Source organism: Amblyomma maculatum, chromosome 6, assembly GCF_055883805.1.
Source record: "Amblyomma maculatum isolate TAMU_Amacu chromosome 6, ASM5588380v1, whole genome shotgun sequence".
Taxonomy (NCBI): Eukaryota; Metazoa; Arthropoda; class Arachnida; order Ixodida; family Ixodidae; genus Amblyomma; species Amblyomma maculatum.
Genome location: NC_139349.1, coordinates 11,333,689 through 11,355,500, shown reverse-complemented (window position 1 = coordinate 11,355,500; position 21,812 = coordinate 11,333,689). Strand labels below are relative to the sequence as shown.

Sequence of the window (21,812 nt, the reverse complement as noted above, 5' to 3'; positions counted from 1 at the left end):
ATTTTTACTATGCTGAAGCAAGCAGCTATGGTTGTTTGTTAATCACTTTGTTACCGCTGAATATGAACAATTTAAGAGGACAACCGTGCGTAGTAGGCTTGGAAGTACGTGAGGCGAAGCTGCCTGCAGGTGGTAAGTGCGGTAGCCCTTGAAGTGAAAGTCGCGTTCGGGGGCAGGGAAGAAAAAACGAACTTTGCTACCCGTGGGGGCGTTTTCATGAAAAGACAAACCTCAGCGGAAAGCTTTTACTTTTACGCCCTTTTTTCAAAGAGTAATAGTTAAAGTACCAATGTGTTTTTATATTAACTATACACTGTGAGAAGCTTGACGCGCGTTTCGACTGTACCGACAGAAGCGATAAAAGAAAAATGACGAGTGACACTGAAGCAAGAAGAGGGGTGAAGAAGGAAGGGGATATACTCTGCGTGAGGAGAACAACGGGCCGTGGCCTGCGAGGTTTCCCACGCGGTAGTGTACAGGCGCTCTACCGGCAGGCTACAAGGAAAAGCTCTTACGAGGGCCGCGCCGGCGTCAAGGATTGTCGCGGGTAGCTCTTGCCGCTTACCTCTATTTTAACTTGTGCTTGCTTTTCTCTTGTTTTAAGGGAACTGAAAATGCAGGCGGCGTTGGCCCTTCGAATCGCACCTGACGCAAACGGCCTTGCAAAGCTTGCGTCAGTGAGTCGCGGTTGCCACGACGGTTCCCACCAACGTCCGCCGCCGTCACCAGACATGGTTCGCAAAAGCTGCGCCGATGTCAACGCGGGGTGCAGGCGGAAATCCGTTGCGCATTCAGACGGGAGGAAGAGGTGATAGGGCTTAAGTGGAAGGGGTCCTGAGAGCCCTCAAGAGGAATTTTTGGTGTGAACTATAGCAAAGCGACGAATGTGACTGGCAGGTGACACGCTCTTCGCAGGTAAGGCTCGTGAGGCCCGCCTTATAGTCATATGGCTAACTTCTACTTTGCTTAGTGACGCACATCAATCATATAAGTAGAATTGAAGACCGTTTCTCCTAAAAGTTGAATTTTTTGAAATGCGACCGATGCGACCATTCGTGAAAGTAGCTTTTTTTTTACCTAAATGGGCACACAACCTCTCTGAACCGCAAATGCGAACGCGTTTAAGGCTGGCGTTCTTTGTTCCTGTGTGTAAGAAATAAAATAGATTCGAATACGTTTCAGACGAACATTATATGCCACTGTGTACACAAATGTTCGGCACCACCTGCATACTTTTATTAGGAGCACCATACAAGAGAGGAATATGTTTACTGAAAGCGAATCAAAAGGACATATTCTTAGTTTCCAGCACGAGAGATACTGAACGTATTATTTCGAGAATTCCACCTTATCGCACTTTTTTGTGAACGAGATGATTTGTTTTTATTTCAAGCCAGTTGCGTTTTCTCTTTATATTTACTGCACCATAATTCATTTACTGACAATTAAAGCCTTCTGCGTTCTGGACATACATTGTTGATCAATTCCTTCCACCCGGAATTACTACAACAAATTTCATTCCCCTCATCTACAACAAATTTCATTCCCCTCATCAATCAATCATCAATCTTCCACGCATGATATCTTGGCTTAAAAGAGAAGGGACACCAAATTTTAGTGCTGCACGAAGACTGCTTAGTGTTCATGGAAATGTAGACATTACTACTGCTAATTAGCAGTCTCAGCTGAGGATCATGTTAAAGGTAAAAAAAAAAAAAGGAGCCAGAAGGCCAGCCATGCCGGAGTTCCAAGTATCGTCACAGTGTGCAATAGATACAGAGTATATGAATCTGATTGTTTAATATGAACGCTTCCGAAAACCAAGGAAAACTGATATTATGAAGAAAAGAGAGAGAGAGAGAGAGAGAGAGAGAGAGAGAGAGAGAGAGAGAGAGATAAGGCTCTTTAATGAAAACAGAGATTTTAGCCGGCGTTAATGTTCGCTGACATGCTACTCTGCATGGGATAGGGTGATCAGGGAATAAAGATGGAAGAAGACAATTATGGAAGATAATTCAATTATTATAAAGGAACATCGCTGTAGGTATTTTAAATTTAGTATTTACGAGACTGAGAATCCTAATTTCACCTGAATAAGCGCCGTCTAATGTTTGAAGGAACTAGCTGATAACAGCACCGCTTTGAGCAAAAAAAAAAAATTGGCTGCGCGCTGTGGTAGGGCTGGTCTGAAGTCAAGAACGGAGAAATATGTCTAAAACCCGTGAGCAGCATCACGGTCAGCAAATATATAAATTACTTCGGCTTCAAGGTGGTGTCTGAAAGACGTATTATTAAGAGCTCTGAGGTCATGCGAGATGTCTGATTTGTCGTTTCCTGTGCCTTCTCGCGCCTTTGTGCTTTTGTGTACGCTAACCGTTTGTGCTTCGATATCCATTATATATATAGGCTTCATCGCGAGTTCCTGTGTATAGGCGTCTGGAACGCCATGCACTTTTGGCATTCATCCGCCCCAGTGGCGAGATAATGCGAGAAAGCAGGTGCATGCGACGCAATCGTCGCACTCTACGAGACGCCGCGCATTTAACGGCAATATTTGACGTTCACAATAGAGATAGGATGTTGCTCAGGTTACGCAACGATTGTTTTACTATGAACTCCCAAAACTGCCGCCGACTACCACTTGAGTGGTTACAAAAGGTGAGCACATTTTGAATACTTAAAGGCGTGCGCTTGAGTGGTAGTGTTAGTTGTTAGCGGTTACTTGTTAAGTGTTACTTGGCTAAATCGGTCTCATCATGAAGACAAAGCACGGATAGCTGTACATCCAAAAGCTCGGACTCTGGAGTCACAAAAACGCTGCGAGCGGTTTCGTTTTCTCGAACACAAGGTTACGGCTCAGCGATCGACGTCGAAAACTCCTACACTCGCCAAGAGTGAGTAGATGAGGATGACGATAGCGAAGCCCTCTCGACGACAAGGCTGGCTGCAGAAAATACAGACCACGACGGACGAGCGATCACATGCCAGTTTTACTAACGCCCTGTACTTCTATTGATGAGACATTGTGTATCCGTCACCGCCCGTGAAACAGGAACCGAAACTGAACACAAGAAAACAATGACTTCTTTCTTTCTTTCTTTCTTTCTTTCTTTCTTTCTTTCTTTCTTTCTTTCTTTCTTTCTTTCTTTCTTTCTTTCTTTCTTTCTTTCTTTCTTTCTTTCTTTCTTTCTTTCTTTCTTTCTTTCTTTCTTTCTTTCTTTCTTTCTTTCTTTCTTTGCAGTGGGTCTTGTTATCCGCGGTCTTGTAATTTGTAAGGTCCTCTGCCCTTTTATCAGGCGCGTGAAAATTTCGTTTTACTCCTGTAAAGCGTGCATTTCCTCACATAAGGTTTTACTGCGGTGAAGGCGCACCAAATAACACTTGCATGCACACAGGTCTATGCTTTTCGAAATAATTCGCAACCATTGTGTCCTGCTAATTTTGCTTGTCGCGAACTATATAGGTCATGCACCCTTCTTTCTTCTTTTTGATCTCATGTTCGAGTGGTTAATCGGGTCGCGTTATATAATTCAGTCTCCACGATCCTAACGATGGGCTGTTAGGAACAAGTTTTATACATTGTTTTTATACATCTCGTGTACGCTGGTTCCTCACGGTTAAATAGTTGTAATTACAAAAGTCGATGGTGTAGTCGGTGAAAGCGGCACTGCCGCTTTCGGCCATTTTTGGTCTAAAACACACCCACCGTTTTTTTTCCGCACCTAGGTTCGATGTCCACGCACAAGGATTATTTGTGAATTTCGTAGGTGGATGATTTGAATTCTTTGATTGTTTTAATATATCAGTAGGAAAAACGAGACACTTTCATGGAAACCTTAGAATCTCTCCAGCTTTCGCCGCATTGCAAAGTGAGCGAATAAAAAAAGTTGTTGCAGTAGAAAGGCGAACTACCTTTCATTTTTGTCTAGAAAATTCGAGTCGCACAGTCAGTGCATAGCAAGGTGTGTTATCTTTGATGTCAGCATGGTTCTAAATTGACGACTGAATAATCGAACGGATTACGGCGCTGGCAGGTGGTACGAGGCGTCCAAATAAATCCCCGTATTCCGTCGCCAATGTTGCTGTGTCGACTTTAGCAGCGCCCCGTATTGCATGGAACGCGTTGCTTAACCGGCTTCCATTATCACAACTAAACGGCACACGTAAGCAAAACTTCCCGCAGCAACCCGTCATCGTGGGCGGCGAGGGCGGGATCGACCCAACGGAGGAGTCGGATGAGGGAAGGGGGATCCCCTTCGCCCCTTGCACAGAGGGGGCAGTCCTTTCCCGAAAAAAAGTGGGCGGGGCCACCCGCCAGGCACCCGCCCACGTTCCAGCGTGCTGGTCCAAGAGGATCATCGATCGCTGCTCGCCGGAGAGGCCCGATTATCCCGCCCGGTGGACCGCGAAAGAGAGGACGCGTCGCTCCTCTTCACGGGACGACACCATCCGTCTTGCTCGGCTTTCAAACGTCGCGCCGGAAAGCGCGCGTGCGGAAAAACGTTCCTTCCCTCCCTACGCCTTTCTCCCCCATCCCCAGGTTTAGCGACTGAGGTGAGGGAGGGGATCGGGGAAGCAAAAATGAAGGGAAAGGAATGAAAAACATGCCGATGGAAACAGGCACCGGCTGCTTCGAGCGCAATCCCCGCCGGCGGCGTTAGCAGGATCCGTTACGCAAGTCAGACCGGCGGCTGACGTCAGTGTGCCGCTGACGCTGTTGCCGATTCGTGCGTGCGTCCCTTCCTGCCCGTCGTTTTGTGCTCTGCCGAAGCGCACGTTGCGCAACGTGGTGCTGGTGGCGGAATGCGCACTGCGCCAGACTGCGCCGCAGGAATGCGGCGCCGCGAGCTTCGTGCGTCACGGCTGCAGCCTTACCACGCCACTCTTCCTTCCCAATGCTCCATCTTTCCGTTGTGGCTGCTGGAGGTATAGCGAGCGTCTTGCGGCGTGTCCGATGGCGACGTTGATGACATACAAAACCAACTTCGCGCAAACACGTTTTACGACCAGCTGGAGAATTTCTTGACAACTATCGCGACTGATAATCGCGCTCTGGGCAAACACGCAAGGCTCTTATGCGAGTTGTTTTTTTGTTAGTTGGGCTCATGAGGCGGTAATGTACAGCGATTCCTTAAACATTTCATTATTTACCAGTTTTTTTTTTTTGTTGTTGTTGTTGTGCCACAGTTTTGAAACGGGATGCATTCGATGCTTGGCGATCAACACTGAAGCTGAAAGAGGTAGCTGCTAATAGTGCATGGATGAGAGAACGTACCGCTAAGAAAAAAATCACAATCTCTCTTATTTCAGACCAGACATCTATACAAGATGTCTTCAAGTTTACTTTCAAAATACCTCAAAACGCATTGGTATTGTTCACTTCTCGCGAGTTATGCCGAGCTATATATAAAAAATGGCGATGCTTTTTATTGTTGACAAGGTACGATCGAGATCCCAAAACAAACTTTTGCCTTAGCTCCGATACTTAAAAAAAAAAAAAATCCCCTATAGATATTTCAAATGATAAAGCTTTAATCAGTGACACTGATGTCAGACATGTTATAGTCTAGTAAAAACTTAAACGCGTTCATTGTCTGTTTAGTTCGTATTTGTAACAAATTGACAGAAACGGTGATTTTGATGCGACAAGGTGATTTATTTGCAGTTGTGTCCACTCAGAGGCCAAATAAGGCTATGCGTTTTCATTTGAGCTGTAATTCAGGGTAAGCAGGGTCTGGAAGGTGTCTATGCTCAGTTTTGTAAACTCACGCGGAATCTGGTCAAGATGGCTATAGCCTCGATAGAGATCGTGCCCAACACGCAAGAAACTGACGTAAACTTGCACCATCCAGCCACAGTCTTAGACGGTTGATGATTGATAGCGTTGCAGGCTCCAAGCTTTTCGTAGTTTGCAGCAGTCAAGTGTTACTTGTGCAGTCAGAATACGCGATGCGCGTCTAACGAGTGACACGGCGAACAAGAACATCACGATGACATCAGCAGCTGTAGTTGCTGCTGTGGTCGGAGAACTTTGGATTTTACGTCCTACATATTCTCAATTCTTTTTATTCCGTGTGAGACACCATTAAAACAGGTTACCGATAACATTTACTGGCGCCTTATGCTGAGTTACAAGATCACTGTTTCTAGTCTATTATAAATTTAAGATCAGCCTTTCACGTGATGTCACATGCGACGCTTGTAAGAAGCGGATGTCTTGATTTTGTTTTACTGACGTAAACGAATAACTTGTTTCAGATGAGAATGTGACGCCGCGAAGACAGATCGAATGCTTGACTGAGTAGAGTGAGCGGAAGTAGCTCAAATTTTGCTGAATACAGGAGTAGTGCATGCGCTCGACAAATGTGGCGGATTTAGGTGCAAAAATTACAATTGGTTCTAATGAAAACGTTTTTTGTTGCTTAAATCGTCTCTTTATTAAGAACCTTCACGACATGCGTGACTCATGATTCCGTTCCCTCAATGATAGGGTCCTCTGAGAAGCGTCACTTTGCGAAAAATAGCAGAAATATTGTTAAAACAAACAAGAGCGCAATGAAACCCCGTCATTCAATTCTTTTCTGGGACGTAACTGATTAACACTACATCAAGGGAAGCAAATTGGGGAACAATACATCACAGGAGAACAAATTGGGGGAGGGGGGGGGGGGGGGGGGGCAAATTGGTTCAAATCAACTTCTTGCCATATTTTTTCGGTACCCCATCGTTCTTTTTTTTTTTTTACAGTTTACAACTGTCAAATAAATTGCTTACATATTCCCTGCGGGAGTGTTCTTTGTACGTTGCAATTTTGTGAAGTTTTTGAACCGAAGTACCCGGAAAACCAGCAGTGAACACAGCCGGGAGGAGGCATCAAATGATGGGGTGTGACAATGCTCACAGAATGCAATTTTCTTCACCATATTCGTTTTCCGCTTTCCATTAGTGTGTTCTCTTTAGGTTGCGTTCATAGACACTTTTAAATCGCAAGTACCGTTGAACTCGCTGACAGGCAACCAGTGAGGAGAAAGAAATTGTGGGACCCAACCGTTGAAATATCGGAATTGCGCGTCCGTGATACCATTTCTTCTTTCCCTCATTCCAATAAGAGATGAACCGTTCATCAAAACACATTTCGGTCGAACTGATTCAACGGATTTCTTGAGCACCATTAAGCTGCCCTGAAAGACCATTACAGAACGCTGCATATACTTTGAATCTAATTCTGAACCGTAGCAGATAGCCGCCACACGACATTAAATTTAAGTGTTAGTAGTTAAAAGAGGGTATATTAATAAAATTGTTTCACCATTCCGGAATGTAACCTTGAAGTTTCTTTTTTTTTTTAGTACATTACTAAATAGGTTTTAAGATGACCTATACCAGCGTGTAGATCAAACCTTCACCTTGCGGATTACAGGCTAAGCATTTTGGGAGATTTCGTTTGGAGAAAAATAGGAATTCTTTCCATCTGAGAAATGCACTTTGCTTGGAGTTTAAAATTATACCTTTTTTGCCAACAAAGAAGCAGGTGAGCTCAAGTTGTACTCTGAGAACGCGCACTTTGTAATATTCAATGGCTTTTTGAGATCACTGAACTGTAGATGCAGTGTCAGCTTAGATACCTTTATATTAATCTGGCCCTTATTTCGAACACATAGAAGCGTGTTACTGCCAAATTGCAGCTGTAGAAAAAAAAAATGAAAAACTGACTTTAGTAAAGCGCTATCGGTACTCCCCTCGCCTCGTTTTTTGTTTTGTTTGTTTGTTTGGTTCAGGTGCTGTTCTCAATCTTCTCATGCGCTGGAATGTTGCGGGAAGTTTAAGAGTATGTTCCTCCTCATTCTAGCGCCGAGAAATACAATCCGCGAACAAAATGTAATCGTAAAAAAAAAAAAAAAAGCAAAGCTTTCCGGATGAGTACAATGACTTGTTTCATGTGGGCAATGTAGTCCTGTCGAATGTAATCCTTGATTTCGGCTGACTTAGGTATAGAAAGTCTGATTGTTATATTAATAAGGAAACTGCTCTCAAATAAATATTTATGCCTCTGGTACTGAGTAATATCCAAGGGCTTGTAGAAGCACAGTTTTGAAAACTTCCTTTAAACAAATGGCAAGGTGTCCGTTTTTCAATGAGCTTCAGAAAATTAACAAGCATCAGCGAGTTGTCGTGACGCTGGGGCTAAGTCGACCCGGCCTTCACTTGGTAGCGTGCCGAGGCTCCGGGTTGAATCTTCGAAGTTGGTGAAATATGTACAAGCAGGTTTAATGGCACTTTGAGAAAGCTTATTTACATGATTATTTACACGAAAAAGAAGGGTACATCAGCAAAATGGCAAGCGTTAAGAGTTCATAGCGAGAAGCGACTGGATGAGCCGTTTACCCAGGGCCCAGAGCGACATTTCGTGCTCTGCAGCGTCCTTAAAACCCCCTATGTCCAGCCCCTCTCTGAAGATGCTGACCAACCAAATCCAGGGCACGCCCCTCAGATATCGGCATCCAATCGAACACATCACTGCACTGATGGTCTGAAGCACTGACTGGCCCGGCATTGTTTCGTTGAGCCTGGTCACTTGGCGGGAAAAGCTTGGGAGCGGCGAGGAGGTACATTTCTATTCTTCAGTCAAGAATCGATAGGCAGCTGGTTCCGGCAAGTGGATTTACTTCTCAGAAACCCAAGTGCACGTGGGCGCCGCATACGCTCCCAGCATTGTCCGTTTTCGACAATTGCAAATCTTTCCTGCATTCCCGGGAAATCATTTAATGGCCGTATGCGTCATGCTCCTTTCTTGTCCTGCACGTCAGCGGACATGTCACTCTGTCGTCTCCTTTGGATAGGAGTCATTCATCACTGGAGGATAGCACTTCTCGACTGGAAGGGTGAACAAAAGAAAGAAAGCACTTCCTGCTATTTCCCGCAGGGGGACGTTTCTTTGTGTTTTTCCAGAGGTTCTCTTGACAGGGTCAATTTGGCATTTGCAGGGTGTCCACAAAGCAAAACAGGCTTACAAAACAGGATTCCTGGAAACAGGCTCACTTAGAGCCATTGGACCATCACCACATATCCACAGCACTTATCCATGCCCACAGGCGAACAATAGAGCGCGCAAATGCGGATGCACGGTCGTAACAGAGTACAACACCGAAGCTTACAGGCTGCGAAGCAATCCACGCTAATAACAAACGGTTTTACAATAGCTGAGAAGCATACGCTTGTGCCTAGTTAGTACGCGAAGCTGCAGAACTGTGGCAATGTGGGCGCTCGCTTGGCTCTATCGGATAATTTGATCCGGCATACGCTTGTGCTAAAACGTCTCTACCGAACTAAATATCTCCTATATAATGCTAGCCAGTGCACAGAAAGTTTCAACAGTGTGGCATTCATATACTCCCGGCATTCGTTCACAGTGCGAACTTTCGTTCCTCTGTTCCTTTTCACTTTCTAGGACTTCACCGCCGACGCGAATGGGACAATAGCCGCTTCCTTTGAGAGCTCTTTCGAGAGAGCTTTCGCGGAATGCAATAACAGAGCGCCTGCGACGCAATCCGTCGCTGCGCACTTGGCGTTAGCGCCGAGCGAACGAGCGCCTCCTTTGCATCGTGAGCGTAGACGCCACTGTCGCCACGCTGGCTGGTCTTTCATCTGTGGATGCGCCGCAGACGATCGCGATGGCGGAGCGGGAGTAGGGAGCGAGGGAGTCGAGGGCCAATATCCCAATTTTCTTTCCCCTCCGCGTGCCTGCGCTGCCGCCTCAAACCGGCGCGTGCCATCGCCCGCGCATCTGCACCACTTTTCCACTCGCTTCAATTTCACGGACACTCTCTGGCTCTCTCCAGCCGTCTGCATCCTTTCCCTCGGAGAGAATCGGGAATGTCGAGGAGGGGGCTAGGGTGACAAAGCGACGACGCGCGGTTTGGCGCGCTATTGCTCCCCGTCTGTAGCAGTCTTTCTCCCTTCGCCATTGTCCAAGAGACCCCTGCTCACTGCCGACACAAATATTATTCCTTCTGGCGCGTGTCCCTGATCTGCCTGCTGCCAGGCTCTGATGCGGCAGGAGCCACGCGGGCGCATCTTTCGACCCTCCCTTTCTGTGTGCAGTAGATGCAAAACCCCTACTTCCGCTGCTGCGGAACGAAATGCCTGGCAAACTGAGTGCGTCTATATGCTCCCTGTTATTTTCTGCCGTCGGAAAAACGCGAAACAGAGCTTCATTGCGATTGACAGAGCACAAAAAGAAAAAAAAAAATAACAAGGAAATAAATAACCGCTAACGCCTGAAATATTAGTCACAAGTTTGTACACCTGTAGAAATTAATGCACATTGTCGGTCAAATGTCTTCAGACCACAAGGTCAGGTTTTCAGCCACGTAACGGAAACATTCAAGATGCAAGATGATTTTGCCTTGCAGTGGATGTAGTTAGCCTTGTGATACAGATGATAACGATTGAGAGCTTGGGACACAAGATATTTATGGCTTCAGGAATGCTATAAGCAATACACTACAGGGCAGGCTTTTTGAATTTAAGACTTTTTACTAAAGCTATTCGAAGCCTGCTATTCTTCTGTTCCCTTGCGTCTTAAGTTATCACTAAAGGCAAATGATTGTTCTTTTTTATGTGTGTCGTGGTCATACCATTCTTGTTTAGGAACACGAATCAGGTGTTTACAATATGGTAATACTGTTTTACAGTATTTATATAGTTTATTATAGCTGTAGTTTTTATGTAAATGCTTATGCAGTACTTGAATAAGTCTATTTCTAGCGTTATTGCTCAAAAGGGTCTTTACTTCGCCTTAAGTGACACTCAAATTATAGAGCTGGCTCGCTTTCGATTTTTGTTTACATTTGTATCCTTTGTATCAGCACAATTAAGGGTCTCACCCAGCACGAGCGGCACCAGCCGCGGCCGACGACAAAAACGAAGAGCAGTCGAATCGAGCCCCGCCTAGCGGCAAGGCTCGCATGGTTCAATTCAGGGCTGTCTCAGGGAATCACGGTATTTTCTAGCATTTCAGTCAATAAATTAGCCATCGCTTTCATTGTGCCGATCTCATCCAGGTTGATGCCTGCACCTTTTCAATTTTGAGCCCAACCGCCCCGTGGCATTCTGAGAACTCGTCATTTCTCTGTAGATGACGTTGTCAATTGTCTATCAATCACGGCTCTCTAGAACAGCCTAGAAGAACTTCGCGAGAAAATTCCGAAGCAGCCCTTTTCTGCCCTTGTCTCCTGCCATACCACTGATGAAGCTTGCCACATTTGGCTAGAACCGAAAGAATGGCGCAGCGTTTTGGAAAGTACACGAAGGTAGGGAAAGGCTTATGTACGCCTTTTTGAGGACAGCTTTCAAGGATACCTCGCGTAATTATGAGCCAAATTCATCCTTCTCGCGGCCACTACAAAGTGAAATGGGAGACCTTTATCGCCAACGTCAGACTCGCCCGGAATATACCCCACCGAACACCTCCTCTTCCTCACAGAGAAGTTGCTGAAATGATTAGGACCAACTTGAGATTGTCAGTCATCACGGATATTTTGGGAACACTTGTCACCTTAAGTTTTATGTTAACGGAGAATGAATGGGCATAGTATGTCGGCAAAAAGTTCCCATGCCACAGGGTCTGAATTTAAGCATATGATCAGGCACTCAATGCAACTATAAAGTCACAAAAGTTTTTAGAGGTGGGAACGTACCTTCTCCTACCACCGACACAAATTCTGAGTTCCGGGGATCTCGGAAATGCCCTCAGCGTGGCTCAGAAACAGGCAGTGTGGCCTAGGAACTTTAGACCAACGCTTAAATGAAAGTTTTCATAAAGTACACTGATACCGAACGTAGATTTTTGGCTTACAAGCTCCTTCGGGGTTAAAAGAACTCAATCCCATCATTCTGAAAACTGTTCTGGGGCCTGCTTTGACATATACAGGCGCATTAAACGCCGGGTGTCACGAAGTTACTACTATCTTTCAGGCCTGGCATTTCTGATGTCCGAGTCCTCCTAAGCACTATTAAAAACAGCGGTGTGGCTTCAGACATGTGTCTTAAACTGTTCATCGTTTTCGCGTCAGCCGGTGGAATATACGCTTTAGCGGACAACAAATAACTTTTTCAGAGCTGTGGGTGCTCTAGCTACGAAATAGCCTTTCGTGCGAGACGTAGAAATTGCGACACCGGCCGACGGTGCCGCCTTAGCGCGTTACAAGGTCCTAACCAGGCGGTATGGCAAAGGGACCACATTCATTCGGCTCCCTAGTGCGAAGAACTACAATAGTTGACAGACGGCGCAGTATCTGCCGAGTTCCCTCGGCTCACTGCCTTCTCTGCGAGGACCACGGTGCCGCGTATTCATAAAATTCGCATTGAAATAGGGGCTGTTCAAGGTCAAATGTGGCCCTTCCCGGGGCTACGCGATAGGCCGAAACTTGGTAGTATTGCTATCGCAATGAAAACCGACTAGAGTATGTACGCGTATATAGACTAGAATCCTCATCATTGCCGAAGTGTCGTCCGTAAACTATTTAGGTGTAACGCTCAGTATCAACCTTAGTTGGAACTCATACACAGAATATTTGTTTATTCATTCATTTTGCATAACGTCTATTAGTACAGCTTAAGAACGCCCCAGCTAAACCTAACGTCCTAATCTATCCTACTATTATAGACGTAGCTTATAACTGCATAAGCTCAATATATTTGCATAGTTTGGGATCTGTATATCGAGCCCGGCATAACAAACAGTATAGGTAAAAACGATTACATTTACATAATCAAAATTTCCACCCATTGACTTCCTGTCAGAATTGATACATGCTCAAGGTTTTTACCTGTTACAGCTGAGGAAGCGAAATTCTCGTCACGATTTTCATTCATTATATATTAGCAATAAACCGAGACGACGTTACGCATTATTTTCCCGGATACCGACATAAAGCACACGACGCTATAGCTGTAACAAAGCTTCGATCCTTAACATCGTATTTTGCACGGGACGATCTGTAGAAGCTTTCCTTTCTTTAGCTCACTATAAACGATTGAAACTCATTAATCCAGCCTTATCAACCCTTTAAATTTCCAGCTATTTTCGTTAGCCATGTTTTATGTTGCTGCATTTTTTGTTTTTGTTTTTTTCCTATGTATCACTCCCTTCCTACCTGGACCTAACCACGGTGAGTACGTGAATGTTTAAGGTTTATTAAGTACCTACAAACATCCTACGGACAGGGATGTTTGACAGATTACATTAGCAGCTCATGAAAAAATCAGCAGACTCTAGAATACAGCACTGAAAAATATAGCTTTCGTATTTGTGCTGCTTCTTACAGGACGCGTGCGAGAAGAGTGAGCGATTCATTTTTACTTTGTTGCGGCAGGTACTCACAATATTTAATTATATGCAATTATACGAACACAAATCAGCATTTGAGCTAAATTTGAAATCAATATAATATTTTCCAGAAACACTTCAAAAAACATGTATAATAATTTCGAACCGCCCATTTTTCTGTAATTATTGCCGCCGTCACAGTTCAGCCAGAAAGAGGTGACAGCTTTAGAAGCCACACTTCAGGTGACCGCGTAGAGGTTCAAGAAGTTTGCCGTGAGGAGCGAGCGCTGCTGAACTGTGAACAGAGTTGAGTACTCAAGGAGTATTGAGCCTCTTGTTGTTTTGCAATCATGAAAAGGAAAGCGTGCGGGTGAAGAAGCGTACCTGTGCGCACTTGGTACTTGAGTGCCTGGGCGCAGTCTCCGAGTATGCGCTGCAGTGGCTGCGGTTCTTGGGGCAGGTCGAGGTCGAGTATCTGCATCAGCTCCTCGGGCATGTGGAAGTCGAGTATCTTGCTCGAGCGGTCCTGCTGCTGCTCCACGTAGGCCCACAGGATGTCGAACACGCGAAGCAGGAACTCACGTGTCGGACCGGAATCATCCCGGAACGGGTACAAGTCTGCGCACGTACAGAGGGAGAATGTATGAATGACATATTAATTAATTTAAATAAATAATTATTTAATTCATTCATTCGTTCAATCAATCAATCAATCAATCAATCATTGGGAACAATTAACAGACTAATAATGCAGCGTCCACGAACTTTAATGGTGATAACAATTACGTATGCGCCCTTTACAGAGGGTTAGTCCGGGTGCACCACATGGCTAAGAGAAAAAAAATAAGCAACAAAATATATATTTTCTTTGCGTAACAGGAGAACAGGGGCACACATTCCATGTGCCCGTGATGTCTGTTGCCGTTCTGCTTCATCAGTGTCTGTTTCTTTTCATTCTTTTCTACGCTGCGCTATTAAGAGGAAGGTAGTTTGCGCGCTGATAGTTGCCGCTTCTGGAATTTAGTATGCAATATCGGTTACGTATCGTATTTAAATGTTGCTCAAGCGTCACTCTGGTGGAGACGTTTTCGGCAAAGAAATTGTAATTTTTTCTAACTCGGTACCGGTGTAAGAGCTCTCCCAAAAAACGGATAGCGCTGTTTTTGCTAATACACGCGGTGTTCCTGAAGTTGGTACATCGCACGACTCTTTATATTCGTAGCGCAAAAAAAAAAAAAAGACAACCTTTAAAACCTTTACAATATAAATTACGGCAATTTATATTGTTTACATTAAAAATTCCTCAATAAAATTGTCGTGAATCTATAGTGGTTAAAATTTTGTCTATTAGATAAGCTCAAAGTTCGCTAACATTTGACGTAGGCGGCAGTGGACAATACTGCTGCTATTTTATTCCTGCGTACCCCCAATGAGCAGTTCTCTCTTTGATTTTGCTGAGGCCCATGGCTAACGTTACTTCGTAAACATTATGTATGCGTAATTATTAACATTATTTAGTTACCAACAGAACATTTTCTCATTTTTAAGGTAGCGCAAAAAACGAGGACCAAGCGTAGAAGGACACAACACGAGCTACGGACAGAGCACGAAGGACACAGCACGAGTTCATTGCTCTAAAACAAAAAGAACTGCAATGTCTAGACCACACATGGAACTAATCTCTCTAGTCGCTTCCTTCACTTTTTTTTTTGTAACTCTTGTTTGCTTTCGTGATTATGAGGCTCTTTGCTTTTGCTTTAGTATCTTACCTTAGTTAATAAGCACTCCCACCAGCTGTATCGTGCCCAAACCTTTTCCTGTTCTTGATGCTAACATGTTTGTTTTCTTCTGTTTTAGTATTGTGAGATGGGTATTTATTCCGTGTATTCCAATAAAAAGTTAAGTTGCGAAAAAAAAAAAGCTCTCGTGTTGTGTCCTTCTACTCTTGGTCCTCGTTTTTGCGCTACCTTCAAACTGAACCATATTCAACTCGACCAATTTCAACCTTACTACCAATAGAACGTTAGCATGTCTATTGGTTATCTTTTCAGTGTGTAGCGCGATATCAATGTGAAACCGCTAAATTATTATTACACACTTCTCGGACATGTTTTCTGTCCAAACACCGGTCCACCCAAACACTGATCAGAAAAAAAGAAAAACGTTTTAGGCGTTGCTCGCGTTTCATTTGCGTGAAAAATGTGGTAAGCTATAATTCATAATAGTGTCATATCGCGTCAGCATTTCAATTTCTCGGCAGAAAATCCGGATAAGACTCTCCAAGATAATAGCTGTGAGGTATTGATACGTCGTTCTTTGAATTTAGAACAGGGCAGGTGTTCTGGCACAGAAGTAAGAATTGGGTAATACAGCAATTCAGAATAAAACAACCGATCTGGGTTTGTAGTTGTGTACAGCACCTTAAGTTCATTCGTGTATGCTATTATTGTACAACATGAACGACTGTAGCTTCTCTTCTTTACGGAAGTCACCGTAAACGTGAATGATGACAGAGACTTATACATAAATAAAAAAAAAGAAAAGAAAATTGGCTAGAATAATGCGGGACTCAAAATTTCTTTGCTGATATCTCACGAGGTTTTTTTGTTGTTCAATGAAGACGTGAGGAAAAGCTGCACCACGCTTTTTCTACACAAATCAGGAGCGCAGACGAATGAGTTTCATTCGCACCCGTGCCCTTGAAACAGTCCGGTGGAATCCCTGACCTTCCTTCAGTAGAGTATCTCGCTTCTTGTAACGAGGAGCCCAATAATCCTCCAATCATTCCGTCGTCCTGGGTCTCTTCCGAAAACAGGGAACTGAGTGTGGAGGCTATAGAAGCAGGCATGAGGGGCGTGTGTTTAGATTGCGGAGAGGTTTACTTCCCTACTTTGTTCTATACCCTCCAGACGAACCCTCAACACGCTCTCCCCCGTTCTTCGCATCTGACGGCGTTCTGGGTGCTCTTGAAGTCTACTGCTTCCCGCACCGCAATTAGATGAACAAAGCCAACGGCGCTAAACGATTGCGCTTTCCCTGCTACGGGCGGCCAGCCGCCGCCGCTTTCGCTGGAGGCGCCCCAGCGCGCGGAATTCATTAGCGGAGGCCGCAGCAGGAGGGCTAGCGATTCGGGAAGAGGGACTCCCCAGTGGGGAGAGCGGCTGCGGGAAGCGAGGAAGGCAGCCGTTTTGGCGGGCATCGGCTCCCCTGCGAAAGTCGGCGCTTCGCCTGTCGACGCCATGTGTCGCTGATCGTTTATGCCCCCGCGCTGTTTTTATTGTTATGCCTCGCGCGGGAGCAGCCTGCCTTCGTGCCCCCCCCCCCCCCCTCCGACTTTTTTTTCTTTTTGTGCTCTTAGTCGCATGTGTATCTAAATGATACAAAAGAAAGCAACTTAGACTATAAACTTAGCAATGATCGCGACCTCTGCTTGTGACGGAAGGTTTCTGAAGATGATAGATTAGAAAACGCGTGCTCGTGGGGAATACAAGCGGAGAACCCCTTGTTAAATTCGAGCGTACCGATGCTGGAAGGCACAAACTCTTTTAGCCACATTACCGAAAGCACAGCACATGGAAATAGCACTCACATGGCACTCACCGACACAAGCGTGGAAAACGTATTGGAAAGTAAAGTGGATTTTGTATTGGTGAGCCGCCGCACAATAAGGCTGCCCGTTGCCACGACGCCAGTCACGAGTGCCGCACTCCAATATTGTCTAGGAATACCGCGAACAACGCGCATGCATTCTACTCAGCAGCTTGACTTGCGACCACCTCCGCCATGCGTTTCCGATCTTTCTGGGCGCTGTCTGGTACGACTGGTTTTATGCTACAATTAGGCCATATGACAAGGTTAGGCTCTGTGGGCTCCACTCTCATGGAACTCACACGACGCTCGTGTGATGTTCTACTCAAAATGCATTTCAGGGCACAATTTTGGCGAAGCTGTATTCTTTTACTGGAGAGAAAGGTTTTTAGAACGACTTAAATAAGCAAAAATATAGGTACATAAAAAATTAGCGCAGCATCACGCAAAGGCGACAAAGAACACACACGAGTGCAAATTTGCAAATAGACATTGCGCAGCCACGGATGCAATGCTTCTTAATAATTTATCAGATGATCCAGTTACTTGTGTTTCTGTCCAACAGATCGTTTTCCGAGGAATGAGTAACATTATCTAATACTTTTGTCTCAATAATTCCGTGGGTTGATGTGCATTGCAGGAAACAAAAATTCACACGAAAACCAAACTTACCACTATGGAAGAAATAAGACAGAAGTAACAATGGGGGGGGGGGGGGGGGGGGGGGCTCTAAGGTTCGACATGTTTATCGCAAAGCCATCTTTAAAACTGTCTCACCAAGAATTAGAATATTAGAGAAATTAATAAAACGTTGTTTTTCGCCTCGTGGCTTGTAAATAAAACTTTTTGAGCTTAGCTTTCTTGTTTGTTCTCTTTTCTACTTGTGCAGTTTTGCGCAAGTTTTTTGTGTCGTGTTACCAGCTCAGCGAAATTGCCACCTAATTAAAATATCAAGCCCGGTACTCATGTCTTGCACCTTTGCGACAGTGCGACATGGTTAATCGGAGTGAGTTGGAATGCTATGCATAACTTGTCCTGGGATAATGCTTCCACGTCAGCACACGGGTACGCGAAAGCCGTTGTTGCGGTAGTTCAGCAGATTGTGCCTTCGCCTTATCGTTGGCTGGTTGTGTCATTCATGCATGGGTTTTCACTTAAATTTTAGTGATATGCACTGCATCTCTGCAAATCTTTTTCAGCTACTGCTAGGCGCACTGCGGTCTTCTTTTAAATATATCGGTATTTATATTTTAAGCAAGTTTTTGTTTGTGTGTGTGCGGGTTTTCGTAAAGTGTTCTGAAAAGAATAGCATTACAGGAAACTAGAGATCTTAAATTATAACATTCACGTATTGCATGTCAGATTGGCATAGCTAAGCGTAACGGCAGAGACGGGACATAACTCTATGAACTGATATAATTTTTAATGTGAACTGTAAAAGTCAAAGATATTGCAGTTAACAAGTAAAAATAATCTTCATAGAAAGAGAACTGAAACAAATATTTTGTAGCAGAGCTATTGTGTAGGAAAAATAGCCCTTACTTTTCTTATATCCTTGGTTATATGTGTATGCTCGTTATTGTGTTCCCCTATTATAATCAATTACTGCTATTATACTTGCTCATTGCCTGCTTTAGTTTTCATTTAACCTCGGCTTTTATGGCAGGCTAATTGAAATCTGTATATTGTGCTTCAGTTGTGTCTTATTGGGCATTAGTCGTCAGTTCTAGTCATTTTGTCTACCAGATGATTTTTTGTACTGTTAACATACCCGTATTAAAAAACAAAAGCATAGCAGATACCTCAGCGCGGTCTATGGAGATGTGTTGCACAGCACAGGAGCATTATGTACAGTAATACCAACCTTCTGCACACAACGCCCCAAGGTATCTTCGTCGCAAATTTGCAGACTAAAAACTCTCACAATATATATATATATATATATATATATATATATATATATATATATATATATATATATATATATATATATATATATATATATATATATAGTCTTCATCATCATCTTCAGCCGGATGATACCCACTGCAGGGCAAAGGCTTCTCCGATATTCCTCCAACTAACCCGGCCCTGTGCTTGCTGCATCATCTTTATCCCTGCGAACTGCTTAACCTCATCCGCCCATCCAACTTTCTGCCGCCCCTTCTTGTGCTTTTCTTCCCTTGGAATCCAATTTGTTACCCTAAGTGACCATATAGTAGGTATATATATAGTAGCCATAATTTCCTTTCGACTTATGGGCCAGGAAAATTCAATAAGGATGTCACACAACTTTCCCGATTATCCTATCGTATTTTGATGTCAGTTTCGGATGGTGGACCGTCTTTTTCGGGGCAATTTGAGATTCAATTTCTTAATTTACCCTGAATTAGCAATTTACCATTCCTGATTGACAAAATTAGATATGGGTCTCACTATTGCTGTTGACGGCCTTCAATTTCTCAATATTTCCCAATAAAACCAAGAATTAAAAAGCCGTAAAGACTAATTAGCTATATTTTTGTTTTTGTCTTGACAGAAAGTGTAACCTTCATCCAAATATAGTTAAATGAGTTGTTTTCATCAAGCTAGCATTTACATAAAGTGCTTTTTTTTTTTTTTACCATCCGAAAACGATACCTAGTGTAATAAAAACAATTTCCTAGTGACAGCTGCGCCACTTTAAAGCCCCGAGGCGCGTTCCAGATAACAAAATTCGCTTTCTCTGCAGTATTCTTTCCGATGAAGCTGGGTGTATGTACTTGGCGAATGACTAGAAATAACAGTTGGTCACGTGACAGCATTTTTGAAGGCCTACACATAGAGCTGCATGAGTCGCATCGTGATGGAAACAACGTAGCTATCCGTTTCTCGAGGCAATCTACAACTTTTGCGCTGACGCTTTTTACTCAAGCCAATAGTTAAAAAATAGCTAATTAGTATTAACTAAGTAACGAACTTTAGTGAACGAAACAAATTATCCATGTTAGAATAGAGAGCTCTGAACAGCTATGAATTGTTTTCACTGAGTTGGGGCTCACCGTATGTTATAAGACATTGGCTACATTTAGCTTGGACACCCGGCACGCACGCACGCACGCACGCACGCACGCACGCACGCACGCACACACACACACACACACACACACACACACACACACACACACACACACACACACACACACACACACACACACACACACACACACACACACACACACACACACACACACACACACACACACACACACACTATATATATATATATATATATATATATATATATATATATATATATATATATATACTATAAAATCGAAGAAAAACAAAACAAAAGCTGCCAAAGCAATAAATAAGCGACCGGTATAGTACAGAAATTGGCTCTACAAGTGGAAAGTGCAGAATTATGCTCCACGAGTGCTCTACCACAAGGACACTGCAAGAGAACAATAAACAGAAACCATTAAGTATTGCGTTCACTATCCCCAACTTCGGCAAGTAACGATGTACATTTCCAGGTGTCTATGGAAGCTGCAACGATCGTGTAAAACACATAGAAATTAAAGCCCCGTGGCTAAAAACAGAAAGCCAGTGGAATCAAAGACTTACATGTGTAAGCGTGTGCATAAAAAAAAAGGGTAAATAAATGAGTAAGAAAGTAAGACGCAAAAGAACAAACGATCGGACATCGTACGAACACTTCAGTTTTGCTTTTTTTTACAATTCTCAAGACGATGTACAAAAGCATGTTTGAAAAAAGATGAGCTGAAAATGAAATCCATCAGAAAGGCCAGAAGCAAACTAAGATCACAGAGCGCGAAGGGCGTTCGCATGGCCCAGGCAGTATGCAAAACCGGCGCGCCGCCGAGTCCGAGCACCCCGACCGACAGCCGACAGCTGCCGACGAGGCGGGACGAGAAATGGGTCTCGGTCCGATGGCGGGAGGGCTCCCCTCCCTGCGCCAGCGTTCACGAGTCGCTGGCTGCGCGACGCGGGGCTGCCGGCACCCGATAAGGTGCGCGCTCGCGGGGACGTCATATTTTTATAAGCAGAATCCCCCTCTGCTCGCCGCCAGACCACGTCAGAGGAAACGAAGGCGCATGTCTCACGGACTGACTGCTACACGAGGGTCGGCTCCGCTACGCCATATCGACCTGCCGGGAATCGGCGTCTCTGCCATCGCTTACAGACCCGGCACACACACAATGCCCACCCGCTGCATGCCAAGAAGGGGTCCAGTGACTCTGGCTGACGGCCCCCAGCTTCTCCTCCAGCTTCCAACTTTTCCCCTCCGTCTGCGCTACTCCAAAGTCTAGAAATGTTTGTGTGCAAACTTGCTTTACAGTCGTCCATACGCGTAACAACATTTAGAACCGAGAAAGCATATTCTATCAGCAGGTTCAGTTCTAGGTTATCGATAACTTTGTGTTCTTTTCCGGCCACTGGTGAAGCCTGGGAAGCTTCTTAGCTAAATGCTGTCCCTTTCGGAAGCTATGATCGACGCTCAGCCCGGTAGTGAGAACTTCACGTTCCACCGTATCGCTACCCACAGCCGGGAATTGACGCCGTATCTCGGAATGCCAAGTGTGCCAGCCAGCTATTGGACAGGCCCTGCCCAGTCTCCCTAGATGAAAACGCTTTCCCAGCGCTCCTGACTGCCCTCCTCTTGCCTCGGCTCTCTGATATCGCTAGTTTGGCTTTCCCCTTACTTTTATTCGTCCAACCGTTTATCGGTCTGAGAAACCTGAACGGAGCGTTCGAAACGGATTGTCAGATCAATACAGGGCCCGGCGACGCCGATTGCAACGCTTCGTCGAACCGTGCGTTAGGCGCTGCCGAAGGCGCCTTGAAGCGTGTAAATACAAGGAATAGAGGGCTTTATTCTACAGCGCTC

The 21,812-nt window shown here is 44.6% G+C and overlaps 1 protein-coding gene across 1 annotated transcript in view; it reads right to left on the bottom strand.

The window, feature by feature from the left end:
* Gad1 (glutamate decarboxylase) overlaps window positions 1–21,812 on the bottom strand; it is an 86,720-nt gene that overhangs the window by 37,654 nt on the left and 27,254 nt on the right. The window contains exon 2 of the mRNA XM_084606050.1: window positions 13,715–13,948. Coding sequence (XP_084462176.1) covers window positions 13,715–13,948 — 234 coding nt within the window. The remainder of the gene's footprint in view (window positions 1–13,714; window positions 13,949–21,812) is intronic.